The 20,052-nt window shown below is 34.9% G+C and overlaps 1 protein-coding gene across 1 annotated transcript in view; it reads left to right on the top strand.

Moving 5' to 3' along the window:
- DCC (DCC netrin 1 receptor) overlaps window positions 1-20,052 on the top strand; it is a 96,681-nt gene that overhangs the window by 28,232 nt on the left and 48,397 nt on the right. The window contains exons 7-15 of the mRNA XM_058825930.1: window positions 251-405; window positions 1,431-1,551; window positions 3,765-3,921; window positions 5,853-5,998; window positions 8,552-8,703; window positions 11,110-11,248; window positions 13,473-13,522; window positions 15,959-16,100; window positions 17,681-17,791. Of these exons, the coding sequence (XP_058681913.1) occupies window positions 251-405; window positions 1,431-1,551; window positions 3,765-3,921; window positions 5,853-5,998; window positions 8,552-8,703; window positions 11,110-11,248; window positions 13,473-13,522; window positions 15,959-16,100; window positions 17,681-17,791 (1,173 nt within the window). The remainder of the gene's footprint in view (window positions 1-250; window positions 406-1,430; window positions 1,552-3,764; window positions 3,922-5,852; window positions 5,999-8,551; window positions 8,704-11,109; window positions 11,249-13,472; window positions 13,523-15,958; window positions 16,101-17,680; window positions 17,792-20,052) is intronic.

Below are 20,052 nucleotides of genomic sequence, written 5' to 3'. Positions count from 1 at the left end.
GAAAAAAAGGCGGGAAAACTTTTTATGAGGGGGGGAAAAAAGGCAGGAAAAAATTCCTGAGGGGGTGGAAAAAAGAGCGGGAAAAAAGGGCGGGAAAAGGTGGGAAAAAAGGCGGGAAAATCTTTTATGAGGAGAGAAAAAAAAGGCGGGAAAATGAGCAAAAAAAAGGGAAAAAATTTGGAATAAAAATCCCGAATTCCTGAAGTTTTTCATCCCAGTTTTTCCATGTTTTTTTTTGGGAATGAGGCAGTTCCTCCTTTTTTTTTGCGGCGTCCTTCCGATGTTTCCGCTCGGGAAAATTGGGATGTGGAGTTGGAATGCGGCGTCTCCGGGAATCCGATGCCGACGGTGGAATGGTTGAAGAACGGGGAAGTCGTAATTCCGGGAGATTATTTTCAGATTGTGGTAATTGCCAAAGGTTTTGCTAGGAAAAATTAAAAAAAATCGGGAATTTTGGATGGAAAAGGGAAAAAAAATTGGGAATTTTGGATGGGAAAGGGAAAAAAATTGGGAATTTTGGTTGAAAAATTGGGAATTTTGGATGGAAAAATAGAAAAAAAATTGGGAATTTTGGATGGGAAAATGGAAAAAAATTTGGGAATTTTGGATGGGAAAATGGAAAAAAAATTGGGAATTTTGGATGAAAAAGGGGAAAAAAATTGGGAATTTTGGATGAAAAATTGGGAATTTTGGATGGAAAAGGGGGTAAAAAAATTGGGAATTTGGGATGAAAAAAAAATTGGGAATTTTGGATGGAAAAATAGAAAAAAAAATTGGGAATTTTGGATGGAAAAAGGGAAAAAAATTGGGAATTTTGGATGGAAAAAGGGGAAAAAAATTGGGAATTTTGGGGGATTTTAAAGAATTTTGGGAATTTTTAGGAATTTTCTGTTTTATTTGGGATTTTGGGTTTTTTTTGAGGGAATTTTTGGGATTTATTTGGGAATTCTCAGCTGATTTTTGGGAATTTTGGGGGAATTTTGGGAATTTTTAGGAATTTTTAGCTTTTTTGGAATTTTTGACCTTTTTTGGGATTTCTGGGAATTTTGGGGGGGATTTTTGGGAAATTTTTTGGGATTTTTGGGGGGGATTTTGGAGAAATTTTTGGTGGATTTTTGGAGGTATTTTAGGGAATTTTTTTGGAATTTTAGGGGAGATTTTAGGGAATTTTTGGGGAATTTTTGGGAGGATTTTTGGGAATTTTTGGGGGGATTTTTGGGAATTTTTTAGGAATTTTTAGGGGGATTTTTGGGAATTTTTTAGAAATTTTTGGGGGGATTTTTGGGAATTTTTGGGAATTTTTAGGGGAATTTTGGAGGAATTTTTGGTGGATTTTTTGAGGAATTTTAGAGAATTTTTTTTGAATTTTTTTGGGAATTCTTGGGGTTTTTTTGGGATTCATTTCCACCTCTGATTCCCATTTTTTTTAGGGAGGCAGCAATTTAAGGATCCTGGGATTGGTGAAGTCGGATGAGGGATTTTATCAATGCCTGGCCCGGAACGAAGCCGGGAATTCCCAATCCATCGCTCAACTCATCATCCTGGAGCCAGGTAAGGAAAAATTCCCACATTTTCCCAGCCATTCCCAAAAAATTCCAACATTTTTCAGCCATTCCCAAAAAATTCCCCATTTTTTTATCCATTTCCAAAAATTCCCAATTTTTTTATCCATTTCCAAAAATTCCCAATTTTTTCAGCCATTCCCAAAAAAAATCCCAAATTTTTTATCCATTCCCAAAAAATTCCAACATTTTTTTAGCCATTCCCAAAAAAATTCCCAAATTTTTTCAGCCATTCCCAAATTTTCTCAACAATTCCCAAAAATTCCCAATTTTTTCATCCATTCCCAAAAAATTCCAACATTTTTTGAGCCATTCCCAAAAAATCCCCAAATTTCTCAACAATTCCCAAAAAATTCCCAAATTTTTTTAGCCATTCCCAAAAAAAATTCCCAAAATTTTTCAGCCATTTCCAGAAAATTCCCAATTTTTTCAAGAATTCCCAAATTTTTCCAGCTATTCCCAAAAAATTCCCAATTTTTTTCAGCCATTCCCAAAAAAATTCCCAATTTTTTTCAGCCATTCCCAAATTTTCTCAACAATTCCCCAAAAATTCCCAATTTTTTCATCCAGTCCCCAAAAATTCCAACATTTTTTGAGCCATTCCCAAAAAATTCCCAAATTTTCTCAACAATTCCCAAAAAATTCCCAAATTTTTTTATCCATTTCCAGAAAATTCCCGATTTTTTATCCATTCCCCAAAAATATCCCAATTTTTTTCAGCCATTCCCAAAAAATTCCAACATTTTTTGAGCCATTTCCAAAAAATTCCCAGATTTTTTATCCATTCCCAAAAAAATTCCCAATATTTTCAGCCATTTCCAGAAAATTCCCTTTTTTTCCCAAGAATTCCCAAATTTTTCATCCATTCCCAAAAAAATTCCCAATTTTTTTCAGCCATTCCCGAATTTTCTCAACAATTCCCCAAAATTCCCAATTTTTTCATCCATTTCCAGAAAAATTCCCAATTTTTTTGACCATTCCCAAAAAATCCCAAGTTTTTTTAGCCATTCCCATTTTTTCCCATTTTTCCATAAAATATTCCCATTTTTCCCCCAATTATTCCCATTTTTCCCTCACAATATTCCCATTTTTTCCCATTTTCCCTCACAATATTCCCAATATTCCCATTTTTCCCACAATATTCCCATTTTCCCCCATTATTCCCATTTTTCCCCATTATTCCCATTTTTCTTCAGAATATTCCAATTTTCCCTCACAATATTCCCATTTTTCCCCATTATTCCCATTTTTCCCATTTTTCCTCACATTATTCCCATTTTCCCCATTTTTCCCTCATTATTCCCATTTTCCCCCATTATTTCCATTTTTCTCTCACAATATTCCCAATATTCCCATTTTCCCTCAAAATATTCCCACTTTTCCCCTCCTTATTCACAGTTTTCCATTATTCCCATTTTCCCTCACAATATTCCAATTTTTTCCCACAATATTCCCATTTTTCCCCATTATTCCCATTATTCCCATTTTCCCCTCAAAATATTCCAAATATTCCCATTTTCCCTCACAATATTCCCATTTTTTCTCATTTTTCCCTCACAATATTCCCAATATTCCCCTTTTCCCTCACAATATTCCCATTTTTTCCCCTATATTCCCATTTATTCCCATTTTTCCCCACATTATTCCAAATATTCCCGTTTTCCCCCATTATTCCCATTTTTCCCTCAGAATATTCCCATTTTCCCTCACAATATTCCCATTTTTTCCCATTTTTCCCCACATTATTCCCATTTTTCCCATTTTTCCCCACATTATTCCCATTATTCCCATTTTTTCTCATGATATTCCCATTTTCCCCTCACATAATTTCCATTTTTCCCCATTATTCCCATTTTTCCTCACAATATTCCCAATATTCCCATTTTTCCCTCACATTATTCCCATTTTTCCCCACATTATTCCAAATATTCCCATTTTCCCCCATTATTCCCATTTTTTCCCCATTATTCCCATTTTTTCCCATTTTTCCTCACAATATTCCCAATATTCCCATTTTCCCTCCCAATATTCCCATTTTTCCCATTTTTCCCTCCCAATATTCCCATTTTTCCTCACATTATTCCCAATATTCCCATTATTTCCCCACCATTCCCATCCCCCCTCACGTTTTCCCGCCTTTCCCCTCCCCCCTCCCCCCCCTTCCCTCAGCTCAGCTTTTCCCGCCCTTTTTTCCCCGCCCAGAGCCGCCCGACCCCTCCCTGCTGCCCTCAGCGCCTCAGGAGCTGCTGGCCCTGCTCGTCTCCAGCCGCTCCGTCCGTCTGTCCTGGCGCCCCCCAGCTCAACCCCGCGGTGACATCCGCGCCTACACCGTGCTCTACTCCCGGGAAGGAGCCCGAAGGTAGGGAATCATCAAAAAAATTTGGGAATTTTTGGGACTTTTGGGAATTTTTTGGTTTTTTTTTGGGATTTTTTTACTGGCCTGGCGCCCCCCCCCGCTCAACCCCGCGGCGACATCCGCGCCTACACCGTGCTCTACTCCCGGGAAGGAGCCCGAAGGTAGGGAATCATCAAAAAAATTTGGGAATTTTTGGGAATTTTGGGAATTTTGGGGAATTTTTGGGAATTTTTGGGGGATTTTTTTACTGGCCTGGCGCCCCTCCCGTTCAATCCCATGGCGACATCCGTGCCTACACCGTGCTCTACTCCCGGGAAGGAGCCCGAAGGTAGGGAATCATCAAAAAAATTTGGGAATTTTGGGAATTTTTTGGGGTTTTTTTGGGATTTTTTTACTGGCCTGGCGCCCCCCCCCGCTCAACCCCGCGGCGACATCCGCACCTACACCGTGCTCTACTCCCGGGAAGGAGCCCGAAGGTAGGGATTCATCCAGGAAATTTGGGAATTTTTAGGAATTTTGGGAATTTTTGGGAATTTTTGGGAATTTTTGGGGGATTTTTTTACTGGCCTGGCGCCCCTCCCGTTCAATCCCGTGGCAACATCCGCACCTACACGGTGCTCTACTCCCGGGAAGGAGCCCGAAGGTAGGGAATCATCCAGGAAATTTGGGAATTTTTGGGGATTTTGGGAATTTTTGGGAATTTTTGTGATTTTTTTTTGGCTTTTTTGGTGACTTTTTCAAGATTTTTGGAGATTTTTTGTGACTTTTTTGGATGTTTTTTAAGGCGGTTTCAAGACATTTCTGAGGCGTTTTGAAGGATTTTAAAGGAGATTTTAGGGATTTTTCCAAGGATTTTTCCAAGGATTTTTAGGAATTTTCAGGTCTTTTTTAGATTTTAGGGATTTCTCCATGAAATTCCTAAAATTTGGGAATTTTTGGGGTTTTTTTGTGTTTTTTTTTTAATTTTTAAATGAATTCTTTGCTGTTTTTTTGGGGCATTTTCAAGGCATTTCTGAGGCGTTTTGAAGGATTTTAAAGGTGATTTTAGGGAATTTTCCATGGATTTTGAAGGATTTTTAGGAATTTTCAGGTCTTTTTTAGATTTCAGGGATTTCTCCATGGAATTCCTAAAATTTGGGAATTTTGGGAATTTTTTAAGATTTTTTAATGAATTTTTTGTGACTTTTTTGCGATTTTTTGGGGCATTTTCAAGACATTTTTGAGGGATTTTGAAGGAAATTTCAGGATTTGGGGAATTTTATTGGAACTTTTAGGTATTTTCCCAATTTTTTGGAATTTTCCCGGATTTTCCAAGGAATTTCAGGAATTTTTAGGAATTTTTTTCCCAATTATTTGGGATTTCCTTGTATTTTTCAGGGAATTTTTTGGGAATTTTTTTTTGGAATTTCCAGGAATTTTCAAGGAATTTTTTTCCCAATTATTTGGAATTTTCCATGGAATTTTCCTGAATATTCCAAGGAATTTTTTTGGAATTTTTAGGATTTTTTTCCCCAATTATTTGGGATTTTCTTGGATTTTTCAGGTAATTTTTTGGGAATTTTTTTTTGGGAATTCCCAGGAATTTTCAAGGATTTTTTTCCCAATTATTTGGAATTTTTTAGGAATTTTTTCCAAGAATTTATAAAGGAATTTTTCAGGATTTTTTTAAGGAATTTTTTTAGGAATTTTCCAAGATTTTTCATGGAATTTCCATGAATTTCCAAGGAAACTTCTGGAATTTTTTCCCATTTCCCAAAAACCCTAAAAAATCCCTCAAAAAATTCCTTGGGAATTCCGAGAATTCCACCAAAAATTCCTTAAAAAATCCCAAAATTCCCTTAAAAAAACCCTAAAAAATCCCAAATTTTTTTCCTAAAATCCCTAAAAAGCCCCAAAAATTCCCAGTTTTTTTATGGAATTTTTTTTTTCCTTAGGGAAAGAGCTTTGAACACTTCCCAACCTGGAATTTCCATCGGGAATTTGGAGCCAGAAAAATCCTACAAATTCCGAGTTGTGGCTTCCAATGATTTCGGAGCCGGAAAATCTTCAGAATTCCTGCGGATTTCCACCCGTCCTGAACGTGAGTATTCCCAAAATTCTGGGAATTCCCAGAAAAAAAAGGTTGGGAAAGGTCAGAATTCCAAGATTTTGGGGTGAAATGAGTGAAATTCCAGGAAAAATTCCCATTTTTGGGGGGAATTTTGGGATTTTTTGTGGAATTTTGGGTTTTTTTTCCCAGGAATTTTGGGAATTCTGGAGAAAAATTCCCAGAAAATTCCCATTTTTTTCCCAGAATTTTGGGATTTTTCCTGAAATTTTGGTTTTTTTCCCAGGAATTTTGGAGAAAAATTCCCAGAAAATTCTCCTTTTTTTCTGGAGTTTTGGGATTTTTCCTGAAATTTTGGGGTTTTTTCCTGGACTTTTGGGAATTCTGGGATAAAATAAGAAAAATTCCCAGAAATTCCCAATTTATTTCTGGAATTTTGTTTTTTTTCCGCTGGAATTCTGGAGAAAAATTCCCAGAAAATTCCCATTTTTTCCTGGAATTTTCGTTTTCTTTTTCTGGAATTTTGGTTTTTTCCCCTGGGATTTTGGGAATTTCAGAGAAAAATTCCCAAAAAATTCCCAATTTTTTCAGGAATTTTGGGATTTTTCATGGAATTTTGGGAATTCTGGAGAAAAATTCCCAAAAAATTCCCATTTTTTCCTGGAATTTTGGGTTTATTTCAGGGAATTTTGGGATAAAAATCTCAGAAAACTCCCATTTTTTTGGTGGAATTTTGAGAGTTTTCTATGGAATTTTGTGTTTTTTCCTGGAATTTTGGGAATTTCCCAGGGAATTTTGGGAATTCTAGAGAAAAACAAAAAAATCCCATAAAATTCCCATTTCCAGGGAATTTTTTGGGTTTTCCAGGATTTTTCCATGGAATTTTGGGAATTCTGGGTTAAAATGAGTGAAATTCCCAGAAAATTCCCATTTTTTCATGGAATTTTGGTTTTTTTCCTATAGATTTATTTTTCTGGAATTTCGGGAATTTTGAGGGAAAATGGAGGAAATTTCAGAGAAATTCCCATTTTTTTTCTTGGAATTTTGGTGCTTTCTTGGAATTTTGGGGCTTTTTCCTGGGATTTTGGTGTTTTCCAGGATTTTTTCCATGGAATTTTGGGAATTCTGAAGCAAAATCCATGGAATTCCAAGAAAATTCTTATTTTTCCATGGATTTTTGGTTTTTTTCCTGGAATTTTGGGAATTTCCAGGTTTTTTCCATGGAATTTTGGGAATTTTTTGGGAAAAAGGGGAAATTCCTGGAAAATTCCCATTTTTCCTGGGATTTGGGGTTTTTTTTCCTGGAATTCTGATGTTTTTCCAGGATTTTTTCCATGGAATTTTGGGTTTATTTCAGGGAATTGGGAGAGATCAAAATTCCAAGATTTCAGGGATTTTTCCTGGAATTCCAGGGGTTTCCCATGGAATTTTGGGAATTCTGGAGGAAAATGTGGGAAATTCCTGGAAAATTCCCAATTTTTTTCATCGATTTTTGGGATTTTTTCCTTGGAATTTTGGAATTTTCTGATGAAATTTTGGGAATTCTGGGATAAAATGAGCGAAATTCCTGGAATTTTTTTCCAGAATCTTTGGGTTTTCCTGGTTTTCTTTTGTGGAATTTTGGGAATTCTGGAGCAAAAGAGGAGAAATTCCAAGAAAATTCCTATTTTTCCAGAGAATTTTGGGATTTTTCTTGGAGTTTTGGTGTTTTTTGTGGAATTTTGGGAATTTTTGGGAAAAAAAGGGGAAATTCCCCTAAAAAATGGGTTTGAGAGATGAGAATTCCAAGATTTTGGGATTTTTCCCTGGAATTTCCATTTTTTTTCCAAAAATTCCACAGAAAAATCTGAAATCCCAGGAAAAAATCCTGGAAACACAAAAATTCCATGGAAAAATGGGAATTTTGCATCAAAATTCCCAAAATTCCATTGAAAACCCCAAAATTCCCATAAAAAAACCTCTGGAAAACCCCAAAATTCCTGGAAAAAAACACAAAAATCTCCCCAAACCTGGGAATTTCCTGGGAATTTCCCCCCAGAATTCCCAAAAATCCCAGAAAAACCCTAAAAAAACCCCAAAATTCCGCAAAAAACCCCAAAAATTCCCCAAAAAACCCCCAAAATTCCCAAAAAATTCCCCCCAAAATTCCCCCAAAATTCCCCAAAATTTCCCCAAAAAACCCCAAATATTCCCCAAAAATGAGATTTTCCCTCAGAATTCCCAAAAATTCCCAAAAAACCCCCAAAAAATTCCCCAAAAATCCCCCAAAAAACCTCAAAAATTCCCCAAAAAACCCGAAAATTCCCCAAAAAATGAGATTTTCCCTCAGAATTCCTAAAGTTCTCAGAAAAAACCCAAAAAAATCCCCAAAAAATGAGATTTTCCCTCAGAATTCCCAAAGTTCCCCAAAAAATTCCTAAAAATTCCCCCAAAAAAACCTCAAAAATTCCCAGAAAAACCCCAAAAATACCCCTAAAAAATCCCAAAAAATCCCAAAAAACCAGAAAAAAATCCCAAAAAACGAGATTTTCCCTTAGAATTCCCAAAAATTCCCGGAATTTCACCTCTTTTTTTTCCTCTCCTCAGTCCAAACCCCCGGTCCTGTGGAAAATTTCCGAGCGTTCCCGGTTTCTCCCACGGCCATCCAGGTTTTTTGGGATCCTCCGGCTTTTTCCGACGCTCCCATCCAGGGATTCCGGCTCTTCTGGAAGGAAACGGCCTCGACTTCAACCGAGCAGGTCAGGAACGTTTTCCATCCTCATCCTCATTCCCAACTTGCCCAAATTTCATTCCCAACTTTTCCCAATGTTCCCTGATTTTTTCCCATTTTTTCCCAATTTTTTTCCCATTTTTTTCCATTTTTTCCCCATTTTTTCCCATTTTTTTTCCCATTTTTTTCCCATTTTTTTCCCATTTTTCCCATTTTTTCCCATTTTTCTCTTTTTTTCCCATGTTTTGTCCTATGTTTTTTCCCAGTTTTTTCCCATCTTTACACATTTTTCCTCATTTTTCCCCATTTTCCCCCAATTTTTTCCCATTTTTCCCCAGTTTTTCCAACTTTTTCCCATTTTTATCCCATTTTCCCCCATTTTCTCCCATTTTTTTCCAATTTTTCCCAATTTTTTTCCCATTTTTTTCCCATTTTTCCCCATATTTTCAATTTTTCTTAGTTTTTTCCCATTTTTCCCTATTTTTTCCCATTTTTTTCCAATCTTTTCCATTTTTTCCCCATTTTCCCCATTTTTCCCATTGTTTTCCTATTTTTCCCACTTTTTTCCATTTTTTCACTATCTTTTCTCATTTTTCCTCATTTTTTCCTCATTTTTCCCCATTTTTTTCCCATTTCTCTCATTTTTTCCCCATTTTTATCCCATTTTCCCATTTTCCCCCATTTTTATCCCATTTTCCCATTTTTTTCCATTTTTCCCAATTTTTTTCCATTTTTCTCCCAGTTTTCAAATTTTTTTCCCATTTTTTCCCATTTTTCCCCATTTTTTTCCCACTTTTTTCCCAAATTTTTCACATTTTTCCCCATTTTTCCAATTTTTTCCCATTTTTCCTGATTTTTTCCTGATTTTTTCTGCATATTTTCCTCATTTTTCCCCATTTTTTCCCATTTTTTTCCTTTTTTATTTTTTCCATTTTTCTCATTTTTTTTCTCAATTTTTTCCCATTTTTCCCCATTTTTCACCATTTTTCACCATTTTCTCCCATTTTCTCCCATTTTTTCCCCCAATTTTCCCCCCATTTTTATCCCATTTTCCCATTTTTTTCCCATTTTTTCCCATCTTTACCCTTTTTCCCCATTTTTCCCTATTTTTTCCCATTTTTCTCTGCAATTTCCCCAAATTTTCCCTTTTTTTTCTCATTTTCCCCGTTTTATCCACATTTTTTCCCTATTTTTTCTTTTTTTTCCATTTTTATTTCATGTTTTCCCATTTTCCCCCATTTTTCCCCATTTTTTCCCATTTTCCTCATTTTTTTCCCATTTTTTCCACTTTTTTCCATTTTTTCCCCATTTTTTCCCCATTTTTCCCAATTTTCTTCCCAATTTTTTTCCATTTTCCTCATTTTTCCCATTTTTCCCGTTTTCTTCCCAACTTTTTCCCATTTTTCCCATTTTTTGGGAATGTTAAGGGGATTTTTTGGGAATTTTTAGATGATTTTTTGGGAATTTGGAGGGGATTTTCACAGAATGTTTTGGGAATTTTGTGGGAATTCTCACATGGTTTTCAGGGCATTTTCTGGGAATTTTGAGGTGATTTTTCGCGAATTTTCTGGGAATTTTGAGGTGATTTTTTGGGAATTTTCTGGGAATTTTTTGTGCAACTTGAGGACATTTTCTGGGAATTTTTTGGGGAATTTTTTAGGCAATTTTGTGGGAATTTTTTTAAAATTTTCTGGGAATCTCATGGGAATTTTCTGGGAATTTCCTGGAATTTTCTGAGAATTTTTTGTGCAATTTGAGGTCATTTCCTGGGAATTTTTTGGGACTTTTTTTGGAATTTTTTAGGCAATTTCGTGGGAATTTTTTGGGGAATTTTTTTTAAATTTTCTGGGAATTTTTAGGAAATTTTCTGGGAATTCTGATGGAATTTTTTTGGGAATTCTGATGGAATTTTCTGGGAATTCTGCAGAGTGTGACAGTGGAGGGCTGCTCGTACCGCCTGGAAGGGCTGAGGAAATTCACGGAATATTTTGGGAATTTTCTGGGAATTTTCTGTGATTCCCTGGGAATTTTAAGGGGATTTTTTAGGGAATTTTCTGGGAATTTTGTGGGAATTTTCTGGGAATTTAAAGGGAATTTTTGGGGAATTTTTAGATTTTTTTGGGGGATTTGGAGGGGATTTTCAGGGAATGTTTTGGGAATTTTGTGGGAATTTGGAGGGGAGTTTTTGGGAATTTTGAGGTGATTTTCTGGGAATTTTTTGTGTAATTTGAGGACATTTTCTGGGAATTTTTGGGGACTTTTTTGGGAATTTTTTAGGCAATTTTGTGGGAATTTTTTTGTAATTTTCTGGGATTTTTTTTTAAATTTTCTGGGAATTCTGATGGAATTTTCTGGGAATTCTGATGGAATTTTCTGGGAATTGTGATGGAATTTTTTTGGGAATCCTGATGGAATTTTTTTGGGAATTCTGCAGAGTGTGACAGTGGAGGGCCGCTCGTACCGCCTGGAAGGGCTGAGGAAATTCACGGAATATCGGATCCGGCTGGTGGCGTTCAACCGGCACGGGGACGGAAGCGGCGGAGCCGAGGAGACCTTGACAACGCTCTCCGATGGTCAGAGAATCCATGGAAAAGTGGGAAAAGATGGGAAAAGTTGGGAAAAGATGCAGGGAAATTGGGGGAAAAGTAGGAAAAAATTGGGGGGAAATTGGGGGGAAAATTGGAGAAAAAATGGGGAAAAATGGGGAGAAATTGGTGAAAAAATGGGGAAAAAATGAGTGAAAATTGGGGAAAATAGGGAAAAAAAGGGAAAAAATTGGGGGGAATTGGGGCAAAATTTGGGGCAAAATTGGAGAAAAATTGGGGGAAAATTGGGGAAGAAATTGGGGAGAAAATGGGAAAAATAGGGAAAAACTGGGGGGAAAATTAGGGAAAATTACAGGGAAAAAAAGGGAAAAAAATGGAAAAAAAGGGGAAAAAATTGGGGGAAAATTGGAGGAAAATGGGGAAAAATTGGGGGAAAATTGGGGGGAATTGGGGAAAAACTGGGTGGAAAATTGGGGAAAATTACAGGGAAAAATGGGGTAAAATTGGGGGAAAAAAGCAAAAAATAGGGAAAAAATCGGAAAAAAAGGGAAAATTGGGGGAAAATTGGAGGAAAAATGGGGGGAATTGGAGAAAAATTGGTGGAAAATTTGAGAAAAATTGGGGAAAAAATTTGGGGAATAGAGAAAAATTGGGGAGAAAATGGGAAAAATAGGGAAAAACTGGGGGGAAAATTGGGGAAAATTACAGGGAAAAATGGGGAAAATTGGGGGAAAATTGGGAAAAAAAGGAAAAAAATGGAAAAAAAACGGGGAAAAAATTGGGGGAAAATTGGGGGGAAATTGAGGGAAAATGGGGAAAAAATTGGGAAAATTGGGGGGAATTGGGAAAAAACTGGGTGGAAAATTGGGGAAAATTACAGGGAAAAATGGGGAAAATTGGGGAAAAAAAGGGAAAAATTGGGAAAAAATGGGGAAAAAATTTGGGGGAAATTGGGGGGAAAATTGGAGAAAAAATGGGGAAAAATGGGGAGAAATTGGTGAAAAAATGGGGGAAAAATGGGTGAAAATTGGGGAAAATAGGGAAAAAAGGGAAAAAATTGGGGGGAATTGGGAAAAAATTGGGGGAAAATCGGGGGGAAAATGGGGAAAAAAATGGGGGAAAATTGGGGAAAAATTGGGGAAAAATTTTTGGGAATTGGGGAAAATTGGGTGGAAAATACAGGAAAAATAGGGAAAAATTTGGGGAAAATTGGAAAATTGGGGAAAAATGAGGAAAAATTGGGGAAAAATTGGGGCAGGAAAAGCGGGAATATGGAAAAAAATGGGAGAAAATTGGGGGAAAACTTGGTGAAAATTAGGAAAAAATTGGGACAAAATTTGGCAGAAAATAGAGGAAAAATGGGGAAAGATTGGGGGAAAATGGGGGGATAATGGGGAAAAAATTGGGTGGAAAATAGGGGGAAAATAGTGAAAAATTGGGGGAAAATTAGGAAAAACGGAAAAATGGGAAGCAAATTGGGAGAAAATTGGGAAAAAAATGCGGAGAAAATTGGAATAAAAATGGGGAAAATTGGGAGAAAAATAGGGGAAAATCAGGAAAAAAGGGGGAAAAAGGGAAAAACTGAGTAAAGTTGGGGAAAATTAGGAAAAATGTGGAATAATTGGGGGAAAAATGGGGAAAATTGAGGCAGAAAAGGGGGAAAATTAAAAAAAAATAGGGGGAAAATGGGGAAAAATTGGAGGAAAATGGGGGAAAAATTGAGAAAAAATTGGCAAAAAGTCGAGAAAAACCAGGAAGAAATTGGGGGAAACTGGGGGAAAAGGAGGGAAAATTGGGGGGAAATTGGGGAAAAAGTCAAGAAAAATTAGGGAAAAATTTAGAATAAAAAGGGGAAAAAAGTGACAAAAAATTCGGGGAAAATGATGGCAAAAAAGGGGAATATTGGAGAAAAATTGGGGGAAAATTTGGGGAAATATGGGAAAAAAACAGGAAAAAAATCTGATTTTTTTCCCCCCAGGTTTTCCTTAGTTTTTCCCAGATTTTTTCCTGTTTTTTATTTTGGGGTTTTTTTTCTCTTTTTTCCCACTTTTCCCACAAATTGAGAATTTATCCCCCACTCCCCCACAGGGATTTTTTTGGGGGGGAATTACACAATTCCCAGTTTTGAGAAAATCAGGAATTTTTTCTTGAAATTCTTTTAAAATCTCCAAATTTTAATTGAAGTTTTAAAAATTGAATATAAATATCTAAAATATTTTAAAATTCTCTTTTTTTTCTCCTCATTTCTCAGTTCCCAGCGCTGCTCCTCGCAACGTTTCCTTGGAAGTGGTGAATTCCAGGGTGAGTCATTCCCAAATTTCCTTTTTTAACCCTCTCAAATATCCAAATTCATTCCCAAATTTCCCTCCCAAAAATCCTAATAAACCTCAAAAAAATTCTCAAAAAAAAATTCTTAAAACTTCCAAAAAATTCCCCTCAAAATCCCAAAAAAACCTTAAAAAATTCTCAAAAATTCCCAAAAATTTCCCCCCAAAATCCCCCAAAAGTTCCCCCCAGAATTCCACTGAAAATCCCTTAAAAGTCCTAAAACATTCCCCAAAAAATTCTTCCCAAATTCCCCCAAAATTCCTAAAAAATTCCCCCAAAAGAATCCCAAAAAAAGCCTCAAAAAACTCTCAGAAGTTTCCTAAAGATTCTTAAGACTCCTAAAAATTCCTAAAAATTCCCCCAAAATCCCCCAAAAATTCTGCATAAAATTTCCCATAAATTTCCCAGAAAATTTCCGAAAAATTATCAAAAACTCTTGAAAAACCCCAAAATTATTTTCAAAAATGCCCTAAAATATAAAAAAAATATATCCAGAAAAAAACCCAGAAAAAAATTTAAAAATCCCCAAAATTTCCATAAAATTTCCCAGAAAATTCCCATAAAATTCCAAAAAATTCCCCAAAAATTCTCAAAAAACCTTGAAAAACCCCAAAATTTCTTCCAAAAATTCCCTAAAAAAATCCAGGGAAAAACCCAGAAAAAAACTTTCAAAATCCCCAAAATTCTGCATAAAATTTCCCATAAAGTTCCCCAAAAATTTCCCCAAAATTACCAAAAAACCTTAAAAAAATCCCAAAATTTTTTCAAAAATTCCCTAAAAAAATAATAAAAAAAAATCCAGGAAAAAACACAGAAAAAATTTAAAAATCCCAAAAATTCTGCATAAGATTTTTTCATAAAATTCAAAATGAATTCACCAAAAATTATTGAAAAACTTTGAAAAATCCCAAAATTTTTTCAAAAATTCCCTAAAAAAATAATAAAAAAAAATCCAGGAAGAAACACAAAAAAATTTTAAAAAAAACCCCAAAATTCTGCATTAAATTTCCCATAAAATTCCAAAAAAATTCCCAAAAAACTCACCCAAAGTTATCAAAAGCTCTTGAAAAATCCCAAAATTTCTTCCAAAAATTCCCTAAAAAAATCCAGGGAAAAATCCAGAAAAAAACTTTAAAAATCCCCAAAATTCTGCATAAAATTTCCCATAAAATTCACATAAAATTCCCAAAAAATTTGCCCTAAATTCTCAAAAACCCTTGAAAAATCCCAAAATTTCTTCCAAAAATTCCCTAAAAAATCTAGAAAAAAAATGCAGAAAAAAATTTTAAAAATCCCCAAAGTTCTGCATAAAATTCCCAGAAAATTCCCAAAAAATTCCCCCCAAAAAATTCTCAAAAAACCTTGAAAAATCCCAAAATTTCTTCCAAGAATTCCCAAAAAAATCCAAAGAAAATTCAGAAAAAAATAATAAAAATCCCCAAAATTCTGCATAAAATTTCCCATAAAGTTCCCCAAAAATTTCTCCAAAATTACCAAAAAACCTTAAAAAAATCCCAAAATTTTTTCAAAAATTCACTAAAAAAATAATAAAAAAAAATCCAGGAAAAACACAGAAAAAATTTAAAAACCCCAAAAATTCTGCATAAGATTTCCCATAAAATTCAAAATAAATTCACCAAAAATTATTGAAAAACTTTGAAAAATCCCAAAATTTTTTCAAAAATTCCCTAAAAAAATAATAAAAAAAACCCAGGAAGAAACACAGAAAAAATTTAAAAATCCCAAAAATTCTGCATTAAATTTCCCATAAAATTCCAAAAAAATTCCCAAAAAACTCACCCAAAGTTATCAAAAGCTCTTGAAAAATCCCAAAATTTCTTCCAAAAATTCCCTAAAAAAATCCAGGGAAAAACCCAGAAAAAAACTTTAAAAATCCCCAAAATTTTGCATAAAATTTCCCATAAAATTCACATAAAATTCCAAAAAATTCCCAAAAAATTCTCAAAAAACCTTGAAAAATCCCAAAATTTCTTCCAAAAATTCCCTAAAAATCTAGAAAAAAAATCGAGAAAAAAATTTAAAAAATCCCCAAAGTTCTGCATAAAATTTCCAGAAAATTCCCCAAAAATTCCAAAAAAATTCTCAAAAACCCTTAAAAAAATCCCAAAATTTCTTCCAAAAATTCCCAAAAAAATCCAAAGAAAATCCAGAAAAAAATCATAAAAATCCCCAAAATTCTGCATAAAATTTCCCATAAAATTCCCAAAAAATTCCAAAAAAAATTCTCAAAAAACCTTGAAAAATCCCAAAATTTCTTCCAAAAATTCCCAAAAAATTCCAAAAAAAATTCAGAAAAAAATCATAAAAATCCCCAAAATTCTGCATAAAATTTCCCATAAAATTCCCCAAAAATTCCCAAAAAATTCCCAAAAATTCCCATTTTTCCAGAGCATCAAGGTGAGCTGGTTGCCTCCTCCTCCTGGAACTCAGAACGGATTCCTGACCGGATACAAAATCCGCCATCGGAAAACTTCCCGCCGAGGAGAGACGGAAACGTTGGAACCCAACAACCTCTGGTACCTCGTCACAGGTCAGAGATTTCCCTGGAATTCGAGGGTAAAAATTCCCAGAATTTGAGGGGAAAATTCCCAAAATTTTAGGGGAAAATTCCCAAAATTTTAGCGGAAAAGTCCTGGATTTTGAGGTGAAAACTCCCAAAATTCAAAGTGAAAATTCCCAGAATTTGAGGAATAAATTCCCAGAATTTGAGGTGAAAAATCCCAGGTTTTGAGGGGAAAATTCCCAAAATTTGAGGTAAAAATTCCCAGAGTTTGAGGGGGAAATTCCCAGAATTTGAGGGGAAAATTCCCAGAATTTGAGGGGGAAATTCCTGGAATTAGATGGAAAAATTCCCAGATTCTGAAGGGAAAATTCCTGGAATTTGAGAGGAAAATTCCCAGAGTTTAGGTAAAAAATCCCAGAATTTGAGGAGAAAAATCCTGGAATTTGAGGTAAAAATTCCCAGAATTTGAGATGAAAATTCCCAGAATTTGGAGTGGAATTTCCTGGAATTTGAGGTGAAAATTCCTGAAATTTGAGGTGAAAAATCCCAGAATTTAAGGGGGAATTTCCTGGAATTTGAGGTGGAAATTCTTCAAATTAGAGGAGAAAATTCCCAGAATTTTAAGTAAAAATTTCTAGATTCTGAGAGAAAAATTCCTGGAATTTGAGAGGAAATTTCCCAGAATTTGAGGGGGAATTGCTTGGAATTAGATGGAAAAAATTCCCAGAATTTGAGATGAAAATCCCCAGATTTTAAGGGGAAAATTCCAGGAATTTGAGGGAGAATTCCTTGAATTTGAGGTAAAAATTCCCAGAATTTAGGGAGGGATATCCTGGAATTTAAGGTGAAAAATTCCCAGAATTTGAGGTGAAAATTCCCAAAATTTTAGGGGAAAATTCCCAGAAGTTTAGGGGAAAAATCCTGGATTTTGAGGCGAAAACTCCCAAAATTCAAAGTGAAAATTCCCAGAATTTGAGGTGAAAAGCTCCAGAATATGAGGTAAAAATCCCAGAATTTGAGGAATAAATTCCCAGAATTTGAGGTGAAAAATCCCAGATTTTGAGGTGAAAATTCCCAGAATTTAGGGAGGGATATCCTGGCAGTTGAGGTAAAAATTCCCAGAATTTGAGGTGAAAATTTACAGAATTTGGGGTAGAATTTTCTGGAATTAGGGGTGAAAATTCCCAGATTCTGAGGGGAGAATTCCTGGAATTTGAGGTAAAAATTCCCAGATTTTGAGGCAAAAAATCCTGAAATTTGAGGTAAAAAGCCCCATAATTTGAGATGAAAAATCCTGGAATTTGAGAGGAAATTTTCTGAAATTTGAGGGGGAAATTCCCAGAATTTGAAGTAAAAATTCCATGATTTTGAGGTAAAAATTCCCATAATTTGAGGTAAAAATTCCTGGAATTTTAGGGGAAAAATCCTGGAATTTGAGATGGAATTCCCCAGAATTCCAAACAAAATTTTGCTGAATTTTAAACCGAAATTCACCTTAAAAATTCCCGCCAAAAAAACCCCAAAACCCCCAAATTTCCCTTTTAAAACCTTCTCAATCCCAAATTTCTCATTCCTAATCCCAAAATTCCCGTTTTTTTCATGGATAGGTTTGGAAAAGGGAAGCCATTACAGTTTCCAGGTTGCTGCCATGACTGTCAACGGAACGGGGCCGCCCTCGGAATGGATCGGAGCCGAAACGCCTCAGAACGATTTGGACGGTAAAAAATAAACATTTCCCGCCAAAAATTTCCTCATATCAAGAGTTTTTTCCCCCATTTTTTTTCCCCAATTTTGCCTCATTTTTTCCCATTTTTGTCCCATTTTTTCACAATTTTTTCCCTTTTTTTTCCCATTTTTCTCCCATTTTCCTCCAGTTTTTTCCCATTTTTTCCCATTTTTTTCTCACTTTTTTCCTATTTTTTCCCATATTTCCCCCATTTTCCCCATTTGTCCCCATTTTTCCCTTTTTCTCCATTTTTTCTCAATTTTTCTACTTTTTTCCCATTTTTTTCCCATTTTTTCCCATTTTTTCTCCCATTTTTCTCCCATTTTTCTCCCATTTTTTTCCCATTTTTTCCCAATTTTTTTCCCATTTTTCCCCCATTTTTTCCCCATTTTCCTCCATTTGTTTCCCAAAATTTTCCTGATTTTTTTCCATTTCTTCCCCATTTTTCTCCCATTTTTTCCAATTTTTTCCTGGAGTTTTTCCCATTTTTCCCCAGATTTTTTCCCATTTTTTTCTGAATTTTTTCCCATTTTCCCTCATTTTTCCCCATTTTTTCCCAGAACTTTTTCCCATTTCTCGCCAATTTTTTCCCATCTTTTTCCCCATTTTTTCTTATTTTTTCCTGGATTTCTTCCCATTTTTCTCCCATTTTTTCCCAATTTTTTTCCCATTTTTTCCCATTTTTCCCCATTTTTTTCCAATTTTTTTCCCATTTTTCCCCCATTTTTTCCCTTTTTTTTTCTACTTTTCTCCATTTTCTCCCATTTTTCCTGATTTTTTCCCATTTTTTTCCCCATTTTTTTCCCCATTTTCCCCCATTTTTTCCCCAATTTTTCTGAATTTTTTCCCATTTTCCCTCATTTTCTCCCCATTTTTCCCTGAATTTTTTCCCATTTGTCCCCATTTTTTCCCATTTTCTTCCCATTTTTTCCCGAATTTTTTTCCATTTATTTCCATTTTTCTCCCCAAATTTTCTCCCCGATTTTTTCCCATTTTTCTCCCATTTTCCCCCAAATTTTTTCCCTGTTTTTTTCCCATTTTTTTTCTATTTTCCCCCATTTTTTCCCCAATTTTTTCAGAATTTTTTTTCCATTTCCCCTCATTTTTCCCCATTCTTCCCCATTTTCTCCCCATTTTTCCCCAAATTTTTTCCTATTTTCTCCCCATTTTTTTCTGAATTTTCTTCCTTTTTTTTTTTTTCATTTTTCCCCATTTTTTCCAATTTTTTCCTGGATTTTTTCCCATTTTTCTCCCATCTTTCCCCCATTTTTTCCCGAATTTTTTTCTCATTTTTTCCCAAATTTCCTCATTTTTCTCCCATTTTTTTTCTCCATTTGCCCTCAATTTTTTTCCCCCACTTTTTCCATTTTCCCCATTTTCCCCCCATTTTTCCCCATTTCTCTCCATTTTTACCCAATTTTTCCCATTTTTTCCATTTTTTCCCCATTTTTTTCTGAATTTTTCCCAATTTTCCCCCATTTTCTTCCCATTTTTTCACAATTTTTTCCCATTATTTTCCATTTTTTCTCAATTTTTCTCCATTTTTCCCTTTTTTTCCTGAATTTTTCCCATGTTCCCATTTTTCCCATTTTTTCCCAATTTTCCCCCAATTTTCCCTCATTCTTTTCCGAGTTTTTTCCTCATTTTTTCCCCATTTTTCCTTGAATTTTTTTCCCATTTTTTTCCATTTTCCCCCCATTTTTTCCAATTTTTTCCTGGATTTTTTCCCATTTTTCTCCCATCTTTCCCCCATTTTTTTCCCATTTTTTTTTCTCATTTTTTCCCAAATTTCCTCATTTTTCTCCCATTTTTTTCTCCATTTTTCCCATTTTTTATCCCCATTTTCTTCCCATTTTTTTTCATATTTTTCTCCCATTCTTCTCCCATTTTTCCCATTTTTTCCAGGAAAAAAGAAAAGAAAAATGGGGAAAAGATTGGGAATAAATGGAAAAAAAAAGGGGAGAAAAATTGGGGAAATTTAAGGAAAAATTGAGGAAAAATTGGGGGAAAATCAGGGAAAAATTGGTGGAAAATTGAGATTAAAAAGGGGAAAAAATAAGGAAAAATCTGGATAAAAATGGGAAAAATTTGAGAAAAAATGGGAAAAAAGGGGGAAAATGGATGAAAATTTGGGGAAATTGGGAAAAAAATAAAAATGGGAAAAAAATTGGGAAAAGTGGGAGAAATTTTGGGGAAAGTCTGGAAAAAATGTGCAAAGAATTGGGGTAAAAAATTAGGGAAAAATGAGGGGAA

The sequence above is a fragment of the Poecile atricapillus genome, chromosome Z (genome assembly GCF_030490865.1).
Source record: "Poecile atricapillus isolate bPoeAtr1 chromosome Z, bPoeAtr1.hap1, whole genome shotgun sequence".
Classification (NCBI taxonomy): Eukaryota; Metazoa; Chordata; class Aves; order Passeriformes; family Paridae; genus Poecile; species Poecile atricapillus.
This window is presented reverse-complemented; position numbering and strand designations above follow the sequence as displayed.